Source organism: Podarcis filfolensis (assembly GCF_964270895.1).
Source record: "Podarcis filfolensis genome assembly, chromosome: 8".
Taxonomy (NCBI): domain Eukaryota; kingdom Metazoa; phylum Chordata; class Lepidosauria; order Squamata; family Lacertidae; genus Podarcis; species Podarcis filfolensis.
This window is the reverse complement of record NC_139611.1, coordinates 51,867,057-51,882,414: the sequence shown is the minus strand read 5'-3', so window position 1 is coordinate 51,882,414 and position 15,358 is coordinate 51,867,057. Positions and strand designations below refer to the sequence as shown.

At 45.2% G+C, this 15,358-nt stretch overlaps 1 protein-coding gene across 1 annotated transcript in view; it reads left to right on the top strand.

Annotated features, from left to right (window-relative positions):
- The window catches only part of LOC310768132 (uncharacterized protein), a 38,395-nt gene that overhangs the window by 7,603 nt on the left and 15,434 nt on the right, over positions 1-15,358 (top strand). Inside the window, exons 7-15 of the mRNA XM_083625846.1 lie at positions 114-230; positions 854-994; positions 1,249-1,329; positions 2,387-2,534; positions 4,019-4,171; positions 5,442-5,508; positions 6,705-6,890; positions 8,411-8,485; positions 12,326-12,610. Of these exons, the coding sequence (XP_083481972.1) occupies positions 114-230; positions 854-994; positions 1,249-1,329; positions 2,387-2,534; positions 4,019-4,171; positions 5,442-5,508; positions 6,705-6,890; positions 8,411-8,485; positions 12,326-12,610 (1,253 nt within the window). The remainder of the gene's footprint in view (positions 1-113; positions 231-853; positions 995-1,248; positions 1,330-2,386; positions 2,535-4,018; positions 4,172-5,441; positions 5,509-6,704; positions 6,891-8,410; positions 8,486-12,325; positions 12,611-15,358) is intronic.

Sequence of the window (15,358 nt, the reverse complement as noted above, 5' to 3'; positions counted from 1 at the left end):
CCGCTTTGAGACTCCTTCGGGTAGTGATAAAGCGGGATATCAAATCCAAACTCCTCCTCCTTCTCCTCTTCTAATCTGTATTATTATTTTATTCCCCCCTCCTCCATCAAAAGTTCTCACATAAAATTGCAAAAGCCTCTGGCTGTGAGGCCAGCAGTTCTGCGCTGGTTAAATGCTTGAGGAGCAAAACAGAAGAAGAACTCAGAACCGTGAATACCAACTTGACCCTGGTGAGTCTGAAAGCTTCAACGACATCCACATAATGTGATGCTCTTCCGCTCTGTTTTTGCTCTCCTTTGTTTATTTGGGTCGGGAGGTATGTGGGCCACAAACTGTTGGAATCTTCCTAGATGAAAAAGATTTAAACATGAGGGAGTTTGCATTGTTATCCAAGGGGGCAACTATGCACACATGCCAAAAGGTTTGTTTGGACTAAGCCCATGCCTCTCCAGGGTCTTTTTATTTGGCGATTCGTTATTTTGCGTCATACAAACACACATGTATTTTTCTCATTCCAAATCCTCCTTGGTCGGGTTTCAAGTATATTAACACTTTGGGGAAAGGCTACAGCTTAATGGGAGAGAATCTTGCTTGCGTGTGGAAGGTTCCAGATTTAATCCCAGCATCTCCAGGTCGGAGTGGCAAAGGCCCATGCCAAAAATCTTGGAGCGTGGCTACCAGTCAGTGGAGATAATATTCAGCTAGATGTGGTCTGGCTTGTAATAAGGCAGCTTCCTATGTCCCTACTTTTGGAATTCTCCAGTTTTGCTTCATTCTTGTTATACATAACTTTTGCAGTTGTTTCTAGGGATCCAACACACATTAAAGAGAACTTTCCTTTAAAAACAAACAGGGATTTGGGATTATCCCCGCAGTAGTTGATGGAGAGTTCCTTCGAAAGGCACCCAAGGAACTACTGGCCTCAAAGGAATTCAACACTGTCCCATATCTATTAGGTTTGAATAATCACGAATACGGATGGGTTGTTCCTGCGGTAAGTTGCTCACAATTTATTTTTGTACCCTGATGTGTGGCTGCAATAGAGTCTGGTGCTTTTGAATAATATTTTGAAAGCGAAAGATGTTTGCTGCAACTCCCTGCCCCTCCTTCCCTTCTTCCTCATCCTCTTTATGGATTTACCATGTCTTTTGTGGCTTTACAAACTCAGGTAAAATGAGTGAAATGTGAACGCAGGGTTCCATATTCCTTGGATGATATTGAATGTGAAGTCTCTATTTAATTCCACAGGCAATGAACATCTCCGGCATAACTGAAGGCATGGATAAGGAGACCATCATTGCGTTGTTTCAGCGGATAACCGCCTCCATGGTAAGAGAGAAGCCAACGAGCCCTACTTACTGAGCTTTCTACAAGCTCCAGTGTGTATGGGAAAGGGGAGATAACATAAAGAGGGGCAGAAGAAACACCTGCAGAACAGGGCCGGCCCCTTCCAAAGGCCTTTCCTTTCCAGCCTTTGTGGTTTCATTTCTGCAGCCTTTAAAGCAGGGATTAAACATGCATCTAGGATCAAATGATCCACAACATCAGGTGCCAGTTACAGAAACAAGAACAAAAACTCTGGGTGTGGTGGTGGTGGGAGCCTCTTTGCAGAGTGTGAGACCCACCCACAAGCAGCTGGTGGCAGTGGAGGAAAACCAGCGGCCCCTTTGCTTTCTTTTGCAAACAGGCATCTCTGCTGCCGCTTTGCATGTCTTAAAGCAGGGGTGTTCAACAGGTAGATCCCCTCAAAGTTTTGGTAGAGGTCTTTGGCCCCTTCCCTGCTTTTATGGAAACCAGGGAGGTGGGATTAAGTCTTCATCACTGGTTCCGCACCCCTTCCCTCCCTGTCAGGGGTGCATCATTTACACCCCTCCACAAATCCATTCATTCACACCTACACACACCCTTGACACAGACATTTAAAGCTGCCTTTCTTTTGCCTCTCCCCTTTTCTCCTCCTACATCCCTGAAATTGTTCCCATTCACATGAGTGGGATGCTTTCACTAACCCTGTTGTGCAAAGGTTCAGTTGAGGAGAGGGTTGTTTTCTTCCCAGCTCCTCCCCAGCCCATTCCAATTCCTCTCTCCTTGCATGATAAATTAGCCTTGGGGAGGGGGGAAAACCTATTTTCCTCTAAGCCTAATTGCCATGTTTGGGGGCAGGAAGCAGATGTGTGGGTGCCAGATCCCAAAGCTTTAAGGGCTATGAGTGGCCCACAAGCCAGAGGTTTCCTCTCCTTGTCATGTGTTGTCGCTGTTGCTTCCTGGAAGAGCCCAGCTGCTGCACCCATTTCCTTGGCGGCATTTGCTGGGCAATGTATGTCGCAGGAGGGGCAGTGGTTCCCATGGCCTTCTCTAATGTGCCTGCTTCCTCCTTTCCTTGCAGAATTTATCACCTGAGCCTCTGCAGATGGCACTGGATGAATACTTGGGAGACACCAAGGACCGTGTCAAGTTACGAGATCGCTTTCTGGACATGATGGGAGATATGGTCTTTGTTGCTCCTGCTGTTGAGATAGCTAGATATCATAGAGGTGAATTCACTTTTGAAATAACGGAATGACCACAGCAAAGCGTTATTTATCTATTTTATTTATTAGATTTATATACCAACCTTCATCATAAGATCTCATTAGAAGCTCTTGCATTGGGGAAATTTCTAGAGGCTCCATGATTGTCAAGAGGTGCTGGGTTCCAGTCTTGGAACCCAACCTGGATGAGAAAAAAATACTTGGGGGGAGGGGGAGGGAAGATGCTGCTGGTCCAGGGGAGTGGGTTCAGCCTGCCTCACCCTTTTGCTCTCCCCACAACCTGTCCTCTGATTCTATGCCAGGTGGAGTATGCATTTTATTTATGATAGATCAATTTCTAACCCCACTTTTCCACCCAGTGGAACCACATCAAAGTATGAAGTGAAATACAACATAACGTTCAAAACCATTAGACCCACACAGATAAAATGTCTTCCATTAAACCAGTGCTTTTTTTCTAAAAATATGTTTAGGGGTACTCTCATTTTGACTGAAGAAAAGCACCATTTTATAGTTCAAATCAGGGGAAATAAATACAGTAAATGGGCTGTACAAAGATTCACAAAATGTTTTGGGGTATGCGTCCCCCTGTGTTCACCCAGAAAAAAGCACTGCATGAAACTAATGCCACCATATTTACAGTTGATATTATAAGTTAACTTTGGTGACCAAAACCCTGTCTGATTCCCCCTCCCCCCAAAAAAAATTATTTACTGCATTTATATTCTATTCTCTTTTTTTCTGCAGGGAGCTCCAGGTAGCATCCCCATTTAATCCCCATACAACAACCTTTTTGCTGTAGTTTAAGCTGAGAGGCAGTGACTAGCCAAGGTTATGCAGTTAGCTGCATGGGCAAGTGGGGATTTGAACCCGGATCTCGCAGGTTCTAGGTCCAACATTCCACCCTCTGTGCCACACTAGCTTTGCTTGCTGATAGAAGGTCATCAGAGAATGGGCTGTGTGGGCTTCCTTTGGCCGAGATATCGAAAGTCCAGGAACGGTCACTGAAAAGCCTCTTTCTTGAAATTTCTGCCAAATACACTTCTTCAGGTATTTGTGGCACAGACAGAAGTTCTCTTTCTCTCCTCCTCTGTCCCGGATCTCAACACTCAAGCAGACTTGTATGAGAGCAATCTTTTGGATATCCTGGTCCCAAGTCATGTACTGTCATAATGAACATTTTGACTTGTGCCCAGAGACGACTTCTAGACAAGTGTGTCTTGCTCCCAGTAGCTGGCAGTGACTAGCTGCCCAGGCATTCTGAGCCAGTTGCTATAGGAGTCTAAATTATAGCTGCCACTAAGACATGTGTCCCTGTGATGAGGTATGTGGTGAACACATGATATTAACAAATGCATTGTGCATGCTAATGACTGTGATCATATGTGCTCTGTGGATCACAACCATCGTAATGTATGGTGTCCCAGTAATCACTGCAAACACTGATCTCTCTCTCTCCCCCCTCCCCCACCCACTTTTTGTTTCAGATTCTGGAGCTCCTGTCTACCTTTATGAATTCCAGCACCGGCCCAGTGCATTAAAAAACGCAAAGCCAGATTTTGTGAAGGCAGATCATGGTGATGAACTTGCCTTTGTATTTGGGATGCCATTCTTAGGCAGTGAGTCAGCCACTTTGATGGGTAAGAATCTTATTGATGTTTTCTTCTGCTTTGCTTTTATAAGGCAGGGAAAGGTGCAGTTGCACAGGAGAAAGTCAATAAGGTCAGAAGGATTTCTTAAGGCTGGGCAAGACTGGCTTCTTTTGTAATGGAGATTATTGCCTCAATAGCTGGATCTTCCTTAAGTCTTCTGAAGGCGTAGGTGGCATAGCGTGGGGGGGCTGCAATCGCCCTGGGTTCATTTTTCAGGGTGGGGCAAGCACTGCTCCTGCCCCTCCCTGAACCAGGCTGGCACCGCTTTGTGAGACTAGGATCTGATATATCCCAGCCTTGCAAAGCCACTTGGGGAGGGCGGCGTGAGAAGGGAGCATGGCTGGTGTGCCTTTCTTATGCTGCCCTCCCTGGATTCGAGCCTTGCAAAGCCATTCTGGGAGTGCAGTGTGAGGACACAACAGGCATGCCACTAGGGACTGGTGTTGCTCCAGCAGTGATGAGGGCTGGCTGGGTGAGCTAAGTGGGCTCCATTTGTTCTCTGTGTCTTGCCCCGATGTGAGCGCATGCGAACTGGGCACCATGGAGACACATGGCCTTTCCCACTTCTAGCTCAGGATAAGTGAGCAGGAAGGGGCAGAGTCTTGCAGCTCTGGAATGTGCCTTTTGGGGGTTTGCCTCTCTCTGGAAGTCTGAGGTGGGATTTGCTTCCGGGGTGTTTAAACTGCTGCCTCCAGCTATGCTTAACCTGTATACATCTGTAAAGAAACTCTAATATTATGAAATGGCCTCAGCGACCTCCTTCCAAAGGCAACCAAACTTGGGTGAGTGGAGCTGACCTGGAACTTCTCCCCACTTGGAGAAGCAGGCTGAATAAGAACATTATCAAGGATTAATTTAATCATTAACCAGCTTTAGCAGTTCACAGACTGCTGTTTAAATATGCCCATGGAATTTGATTTCAATATTTATCAGACTGCCCAGCCCCCCCCAAATGGGAACTGTAGTTTAAGGGTGCTGGGAACTGCAACTCTGTGGCATGCAAACTACAGTTCCCAGTGTTTGATAGTTGATATCTTTACTAAGCCACTCTGGGAATTTATCTGAAGGGTACTAGGAGTTTACGTCTGATAGGAAACAAAAACCATAAACAGATGAGGAAGCAAAACAAATTTTAAGCAAATGATAACATTGAAATACCTCTTTAAAGCTCTACTGATAGTCAATACCATAAATTCTACATGAATTACTACATGCTACATGACTAATACGTTCTTCCCCCTGTACTTCTCTCATAAAGCGACAGAGGTCGAGAAAGAGCTCAGCAGAAAAATGATGAAATACTGGAGCAACTTTGCCCGAAATGGGTGAGATTCTTGGCTATTTCAAAACACTATGCCTCAGTGGTTGCAATATTTGCATTGTTATTAATAATTGCTATTATTTGATATCTATCATAAAGCATCTGTAGGTGTCTTACAAATGCAAGGACATCAACAATCAAGTTTAACAATAAACCGCAATAACAGCAAAATTGTAATACAGAAGCATCATTAATCCTGGTAATCCTATTCTCTCAAATGCCTGGGAGAAGATGTACATTCTGACCTGATGCTGAAAGGATGTAAATAAATGTCAGCACCAGGAAGGCCTCGCTGGGGAGGCTGCAGCCAAAATGGCCCTCTCCCTTGTAAACCTATCTTGGAGGGGAGACCCAGCGAAGGGCCTCAAACAATGAGCACAAGGTCTACCCATGTTTAAGAGGAGAGGCTTTAGGGCAGGGGTCAGCAAGGCTTACCTTGCCTGGGCCGGTTTACTGCCACAGAGCCCCCTCTGGGGGCCAGATCACAGGTGCACAATTTCTGGCATCTGTGCAGATGCGATTTCCAGCTTCTGTGCATGCGCAGACACGATTTCCAGTGCTGCGAAAGCGAGTCCCCACACTGGTTTAGCGCAGCGCGCGGGGGCTCGCCAAGCAGGCGGCTTGGTTCGGGGCCGGCTCGGGGGCTGGTAAAACGACCCCCGTGGGCCATTTGTGGCCCATGGGCCTTAGGTTGCTGACCCCTGCTTTAGGGCCTTGAGCCACATAAGGCTTTCCAGGTTAAAACTAAGACTTGGAATTGGTCCCGGAAACAGATAGGCAGCCAGCGCGGCTCTGCCAGAACCAATGATGGGCTCAGACCACTTCATTTCCCTCATCAGTCCTGCTGCCACATCCTACACCAGCTGCAGTTTTCGAGCTGTCTTGAAAGGCAGCCTCATGTATAGTGCATTGTTGTAATCGAAAACAGAGGTTGCTAGAGGATAGATTACCAAGGAACCACCCACTAACAGCGTCTCGTTGTTTCGGATTGAGCCTCATCCAGGCCGTCACCATGACCAGGCACCAGTTCAGCACACCAACCATCTCAGCGGCAGAAAGAGAGATGCATGCCGTCAGTATACGGATGGCGATACGCTCCGAGATGCTGTATGGCTCCACTGAGTGGCTTTACGTACATGCCAAAAAGTACAAAACCAAAATGCTGAATAGGAACTGAATTCTCGGCTCTGTCTTTTTCAGGAATCCAAATGGCAAAGGTTTGGTGGAATGGCCTCAGTATGGTCTGAATGAAGAATATTTGGAATTAAACCTGGAGCAAAGGAAAGCAGAGAAGCTGAGGAAGAACAAGGTGGACTTCTGGTTAAAGACACTGCCTGAAAAAATGAAGAAAATGGCTGAAGGAAAGGAAAAACATGGGGAACTGTAGCCAGTGGCCAAATTGCCCCAGCTTATTTTTGTTTGTTTTGAGAACAAACACTTTCCAACAAGAATTATTTCAGTCTGAAAAATGCATTTGTTCAACGCATGTTCTAACGCCGAAAATCTTAGCTATTATGAGATACTATTTATACAGCAGAAATGCCAGGTGATTCACATCAACAATTAGGAAATCCTGCCAGTGATTTGAAGAGTAACGAGTTTATGCCCCAGTGCAGTTTAAGAATCCTGTGCATGGCTGCAACGCCTTGTTGATTAGTCAGATTAGGTCACTAATCTTAAAATTCTTCTCACGCAAATACTTGGCAAACAAGCACAGGCAGTTGGCATTATTTTAGGAGAGGCATTTCACCTTTCCTAAGACTGTGCCCACTTTGACAAGCTGACTTCCTCGCTGCTGGGTTTTAGATGAAAAATATAAATGGGGCAGGAAGTCACAGAAGGGAAATGTTAATGCCTAGCCCACGAGGGTGGGACAAGTGTCCTTCACAATTTACTCCTCCTTGGCAGGACCTGCCACCACCTCCCCCCTTTTCAAACACCTAGTGAAGAAATCCAAAGCTTGGCAGGTTGGATAGGAATCTAAATGGGGTGGGGGCTCTTTGCAAACTCTGACCTGTGGACAGGCAGCTCAAATTCAATCTGTAATCTGCAGTTCTTAACCTTGGAGCCTGTATAAAGGCAGCAGCATATAAAGCAAGCAGAGAGCACAGTTACACAGTACAAAAAAAATACAAACCAGTGCTTTTCCTAGCTAAGTCTTATAATAGGCTGACAGCCCCCATTGATCAGGGAGGATCTTGAGGGCCTGATCCTGACCAGCTTCAGTTAAAAGCAAATGGAAAGTGAAACAGAAAGTCTGTCTCAAACTTTTCCTTATAAATATGGGCAAGGTTGGACAGGCAAAGGGATCAGCCGCTGATCAGAGAGAATTCCAAGGGTGGTTTGCTCAGTCAGCAATGCATGCCAGTAGAGAACTGGGCTTTGCACCTGGTCAGGGAATATCTGCAAGAGTCTCTCTCTCCCTCTGGCCAGATGGTTCCATGTGTTTTGGCAACTGAACAACTCAGAGGCTCTATATGTTGGCTGGCTTTAGAGATTATGGGACAAACGAAGCTGCCTCACGCTGTTGGCCAGACCATTGGCCCATCTAATTCAGTGATGTCAACACTGATTGGCAGCAGCTTTCCAGGGTCTGGCTTGAGTCTTCTTTCCCAGCCCTACCTGAAGATACCACTGGGGACGGGAAGCAAAGAAACTTCCACATTTTCCTGGATGGAAGAAAAGGATCCAAGGGTTGCATGGGATTTATAAGGGGGAGAGATGGAAAGGGGTGTGGGTGACTTAGAGATCTCCTTGGTGTTCCTTGGCAAAATGAGCCACATTTCATGTGGAGGAGAGTTGCTGCCTTTGTTGTTCTTGCAAATTAACTAGGCTCCAACACTGCAAAGTGAGTTCTAAATTCAGTTTATATTGCTACAAAAGTTGTGTGTCTCCCCCTCTCTCAGCCGAGTGGTGGCAAAAGCCTATGGAGTTCCAGGCACTTGCCCAGGGTCTGTGGTCCTTTGGAGAATTGAGACACGGTGGAGACTGTTGTCACTTTAAGAAATATGGTTTAGTCATCTATTTACACCTTCAGTCTGCATGGAAGGAGTCCAGATTTTACTGCATGGTCATTTCAAGAGGGGCTTGTACCTCACAGCAGTGCAGCCCTAGAGTCCAAGGCATCGCTCCCAGCCAGCCTGCAGCCAGCCTGCCCAAGATGGATCCCACTATTCTTCCTTCTTCCCAGCAACCCTTGCTCAAGAAAGACCCTCTTTTCCTCGTCACCTTATATTCAGTTACCCTTGCAACCTTCCAAACCCCCAGTCTCTGATCACACCTCAGGGCAATGCGGGAGGACAGTTCTTTTGCATTGCCAATGGCCCTCAATGGAGTTGTTTCTTAATGGCCCTAGCTTGGCCAGGTCGTTTTGCATAGGCTAGCCCAGGAATTCCTCTGCAGCTTGTAGTTCTCCCACATAATCAAAATCCTACCATTTATTAATTTCTGGGGTTTAGAGCCCCATCAAATCTATAACAATATTAATTTGTTCCAGTGAGCGTATGGCTAGTGCTCAAAGCCAGAACCATAGCAAAAGAAACAAACAAAAACCCCTGACAAATAGGGAAATTGTAAATATTTGCTTTGAAAGAGTAAAACCATAATACAAAAGAAACTGTAAATTATTACATAAATAAGTGAAACAATTACAATGGCCGCACTGTGATCACTAAATTTGCCCAATTAAATTTAAAGCATAATCACATAGTCACAAAATCAAAACAGTGTACCTGATACAAAAAAGGAAGAAGTGCACATATACCCTACCATAGTATTTTATGGAGTTTACCACACAGTTACTCAACAATGCAAAATGTTAGATTTTGGGTAAACTGTCCATGTCAAAGGATGGGTTCTCTTTTGTAGGAGTGCAAATATCCAGGGTGTGGGGTCAGGTGGGATTACTATGAGGAATTATAAAATATGCATCAAGCCATTGTGTCCACGATGAATGCATTGTGTTGACTGGGTTTAATTCATTGACAATAATTTCTGTCCAAATCCCACAACTCTCTGCATCTCTGTCCATTTCCTCTACTGCCCATTTCTCTTGCTTGATAAGTCACGTACACAGCCCAGTTGCTTTGCCAGGCATGCATCCTGGGCCATAAAGATAGTGGGCAAGTTTCTTTGATGTATCTTTTCTGATAAGTTAATCTTAGGATGTTACTCTTAGGGCCCCGAAAGCTGTCCTCCTGGCCATCCTTCTTATCATGTATATTGCCTGTTTATGACCTCAGGGGTTGCCAAATGCACTCCTTTGTAGTTCTGTTTTGTTTACCCAGATAAAGCTACTCTCCATTCTTCTGCCCCAACGCTACATTTCAAGCATAAAATAGAGTTAGATACAAATTGCACCAAATCAAAACGGACATCTGGAAATGACTCTAGAGGCTTTATTTCAGAAGGCGACTACTATGATAATGAAAAATTAATAGCATTTCAAGTTTAGCAGTGGAGATTTGATCCCTTGTTCAGTTTTATTCAAGCGGTTTTTGCCACTGCTTTGCCAAATAACTTGTTTTGCTGGCACATATGGTTCACTTACAGCTTTAGTAAAATGGGAAAAAACTGAAATATCACAGTAAAAGTAATTTTCCAATATATTTTAAAACTACACAGGCTTAGTTAGAACAGCCACACATTAACAGAGGCTTAAAATAAGATCTGCTATGTTCACTAAATAGAAGAAGCATAGAATTATTTGTACTGACTGCTTAAAAGTGCATAAGAAATTATAGGTGAAGAATGACGTTTCTAACACCCTGCTGTCATATGAACGAAAGTAGTAAGAATGTTTAGAGGCAGAAATGCAGTACAGGAAGACAAGTTTAACAAGATTAAATTAGATGCAGGCGATAGATATCCCCAGTATTAGGGTAGACTTTGCGGATTTCTGCTGTCCCACAGCACATTCTTGAGTGTTCGCCCCGTGCTTTCTTGTTTTTTAAAACGTATTTTGACTCAGTGTGCATAGATGCCCTTGACTGGGCCATGCGCCCACAAGACGCACTGGATGGTGCAGGAGCCCATGTCATATTGGGAGAAGATACTCTCTGGGCCACATGTGGTTGGTCCCCCCCCACCTCCATTTACTTATTCCTTCCACTCTAAGTGTTTTTGACTATTGATGCAAGTAACAGGACCTTGCGGAAGAAGGAAGCAGAGGAAGGACCCAAAAGCATCTAGCAGAGGAGGATGCTGTTTTGCAAGCAGGGGTGTATGATTTGCGGTTGCCCAAAGCAAACTTTGAGGTGGGCACCCTCAATTCCTTTTTTAAAATGAATTTATGATGTCAAGCTAAATGAGCTGAGAAAAGGGAACCAGGAACAGTCTTCACCGTGGAATTAAAAGCCAACTAATGAGGCTGCAGAACTACGGAAACCCAGGGAAGGCAACAGTCCCTGTGAAGTACCATTCATAAAGGAAGGCTAAGGGCAACCCGCCCAGCCAATCACAAGCATGCACTCTGCCGCTGTTGTTCTGAGCCTGAACTGCTAGTAAGTAGGTCCGTTTGCTAGCTGCGTGTTTGCAGGAGTTGAGAGAGCACCTTGGAGGATGGCGTGAGTCCCTGGATTTAACTTAATAATACCTTTTATTTTTGCGCATTCTGGCAGAAGGGTGCAATTGGAGGGAGAGAAATGGCTCCTTGCCATGCCTGTGCGTTTGTTGGTGCTTTTGAAATAGACACCTTGGAACACCCGGAATCACCTGTAACGCAGCAACCCTGTGCAAAAATACACGAACTGAAAGGAGGCGAGGAGGCTGCTGCTTCATTGAAGCGGAAAGGGGCTCCGTGAGTGGGCGCGCAGGGCGCGTGGAAGATTGCCAGGGCTCTGGGTGGACTTAAGACGCGGGCGGTGGTGGAGTCGTCTTGTACACAACCAAGGCGGGGAATTGCTGGCTTGCGTACCTTTGGCTTTGTGTTCTGGTTTCAGTGGTAACGTTAACCAGGGGAAATGCAGGACGAACATTGGGTCTGACCAGTCCAGGGGGCTGGCGGCGTTTCTTCTGTGAGGATAGATAGAGGGATTGCAGCTTTATCCCTACAAACTCAAAAGGCTGTGAGGCTGAGATGGGATTTTATCTCTCTACCTATTTCGCTCTGAACTTTGTCCGCGCTTCTAGGTTAGGGTTGGAAACTTCCTTCTCACGGAACTGTGAGCTCATCCACATTGGAGTGTAATGTGGATTTTAGGTTTAAATATTTCCGTGTCCAATTAATGGATGCTTTTACATTTAAATATAGAAACATAGACCATAAGGATCATCTAAGTGCAACCCCCTCCCAAATGCAGGAATCTTTCACCCAACACGGGGCTCAAATTCACAACCCTGAGATTAAGAGTCTCATGCTCTACCGACTGAGATATCTCTCAGTTTATTAATATCATTTCTTCACAACCTCCACATCCAAGTGGCAGCCCTTATTTTACACCCACTAAATATGGATTTTCCCGATTCACAGATATTCTGAGAAGGGAAGAAAATCCAATATAAATCCACATATTACCCAACATTGGATCCACTAAAGAGCACTGTGTGGGTGGCTGGCTGTGGGTTGTTGGGTTTTTGTTACATGCGTGGTGACATTTTGCTTGGTGACATCTATCACTGCCACCCCCACCCATTTCTTGGTTGTTGATGGAAACATGTTTGTTGTGTTTTTATTCTTAGAGCAGCTCTTTTGTGCAGAACTACTCTTGCACATAGCAACTGCATTAACATTTCAGCTTTATTTACCCTGGCAGCCTTACATGATGGGAGGCTCCGAATCTTGGCCTGGCTTGGAGCTAGGCAAATCTGGTATACTGTATAAGGAAGCTGTATTTCAGTCATAATAATTGGAGTCAATCAGTGCCAATGGCCAAAAGTGGGATTAGCAGGAGCCAGCAATTGATCAGTGGTGCCTGCAAAAATCTCTGCAGGATCAGCTCCACTCAGCAGATCCTTGCCAAAGGCACCTGCAAGCCCCCTTGGGCAGGGTTTCTTCCTTTGAGTTCAAGTGTGGCTGCAGGGGAAGAAAGGGAAGAGTCAGGTGTGTGTTTACAGCTCCTGCTCCTGCTTCTTCCCCCTGAAGTTGGGTCACCCAGCATTGTGGTCAGGTGAGTGGCAGGTCAGCAGCTGCACCTGCCTGCCAAGGGGGCTCACAAGGGTTGGGATGGGAGCTCAGAATGCAGCCTGGCAGCCAGATGCTATTCCCTAGCCCTCCCCTACAGCTTCATCCAGAGGAGCTGCAGTGGCAAAGTGCTGCGTGCTCCCTAAGAGTCATCCTAAGTCCAAGAGGAGTGGCTGGGGTGGGTTTGCTTCCACTACTGCCTGCGGACGAGCAAATCTGATGCTTCTGCATATCGCTGTGTTTGTTTGGTGTGGAGAGGGCTTGTGTGGGCCTTGTGACTGACAGCATCTCTCCCCTCGTGGGCACCACATGGCAGCGCATGCAAGCCACATGGGTTGTTAACAGCAAGCCTGTGCATTTGTGTAATGATTGCCGTTACGACCATTATAAGATTATAAAGGAAACACTGCTTTGCTGCTTACAACAGTGAGTGCTTGCACACACAAACACACACACACACCTCTTATGATGTGTGAGTGTGAAACAGCTGCACATGCACAGGCAGAGAAACACAGAAGGAATCAAAGAGAGACAGCGTGCCGTGATTGACAGATACACCACTTCAGCAGGCGCTGAACTTAAAGCCAAAGGTGTGTGTGGCAGCAAGTGATACAGTAACGATAAAAGCCATCTTTATTGTGTGCTGCTTTCCATGCTGTGTGGCCCCAGCACATGGCACTCCAAGACAGTGACGGCAGCACGCACACAGAATCACTCTGTTTTAGAGGCTGTTTTCTATAGAAAAAGAGACCTGCTAAACTACCGTAAGTGTCTTCATTAAGGTTAATGGCTCTGGTCTAGTCTGTTAAATTTTTATTTGCAGGGGGCTGGTTGCTACAGAAATTACAGACTGGAGATGCTTCCAGAAAGGGGGCAGGTATGTCCTCCTCACCTGGCTGGAGGTTATCAGCGAATAGTCCCAGGTGACAGTCGAATCTTGAACTGGGCTAGGAAGAGACATAGGGTACTTCCAGTTTGTTGACATTTTGAGGTGGTCTTCAGTCCCACACCAGCAGATTCAGGTTGTGTGGCTAGAGTTGATTTGCTGTTCTTGCTTAATACACTTGCTCCCCCCTCCAAAAACAAAGCAAAAAACAAAAACCCTCACACTTTTTGGTGATAAGGGACCAGGAATGGCACACTTTCTTGATACAATATTGCATAGCCTCCCTGCAAGCAAATCAGAATGAATGCTCAGCAAACAGATTGTCAGCCACCACAGAGGCTGAGGCAGCGAAGAGGGGAGCTAGTAACCTCACAGGGGAGCAAGATCTCTTGGGAGTATTTGTGTTGTGAGCCCTTCCGTCTTATGCTCAGGCTACGTGTGTGGCTACATAAAATCATATATCACAAAAAAGACGCCACTGTGATCTTTATTCTAAGGAAAACAAACCTGAGAAATGTGCTGGCACCCCTGAAATATCTCATAGCTTCACAATTGGTTGCATGTAATGTTTCAACACTAGCAATAAAAGGCATGAATGCTAAATATATGTGCTTGGAACGAAGTTCTGCTTATTGATGCAGGATATGTTTAGGACTGTTGCTTTGCTGTCCCGTAATTCAGCTTTGCATTCAGTTCAGTGTGAAGGAGCCACATTACTCTGGCCAAGCTAAGTGTACTGTTGCCATTCTATCCGAAAGAGGAGTTCTGCGCAGACTCTTGATCTAAATTCAGTGGTCTAACAAAGTTTACAGCCTTAGCAACAGAGCACTTTGGAAATGCTTTGCATGCATATCATCATGTTGCAATTCTTACAAACAACTGTGTAAGGTCAGTAAATACTATTCCCTATTGCAGATTAGTTCAGGGGCGGCATTGCATAAAAGCCAGAAGTCAGCTGAGAGCAACTCAATCTGTGTTCCAAGAGTTCTGCTGGTGAATGAGCATAGCCTTGCATTGTGCAAATTCCAGGGGTTAAAACCAGACAGTGTTCCAGAGTCCAGCCTCCCTTGCCAGCCTCCCCACCCCCCGCTTAATTTTTATTTATTTATTTTTTTGAATCAAAATTAAAACAAAACATATTATCCAGAAACATATCATCCTCATTCCCCCCCCCCATTTTTCCTCCCTCCCCCCCTCCCACACAAAATCCACCCCACCCCCTGGCTTCCCTCAGTTCCAGTCTTTGATTTCTCTGAGAATGCTGTTTTCTGCATGTTACAAAGTTGTATAGATCCTCAAACTATTTAGCTGATTATTATCAATAAAAAGTTTGTGAATGTTTATTCAAAGCCAGCCAAGGAGTCCAGTTCGCTTTGTTGTGTCTTCAAATACTTTGTAAAGGGTTCCCATTCATCTTTAAAGTCACAGTTATCCTTATCCCGTAGCTTATATGTCAGTTTTGCCAGTTCTGCATAGTCCATCAGTTTTTCTTGCCACGATTCTTTAGTTGGGGTTTCTTCAGTCTTCCATCCTTGTGCTATTAGAACTCTCGCGGCCGTTGTCGCATACATGAAGATGTTTTTCAGCTTTTTTGGCAGATCTTTCCCTACAATCCCTAACAAAAATGCTTCAGGTTTTTTAACAAATGTTAAATGGAACATTTTCTTCAATTCGTTGTATATCATTTCCCAAAATTACATTACAATCCCACCACATATGATAAAATGTCCCCTCCTTTTCCTTAAACTTCCAACATATATTTGAACTAGTTTTGTACATTTTCCCTAACTGCACTGGTGTCGTGTACCATCTGTACATCATCTTCATGTTTTTTGCAAGTATTTCCAA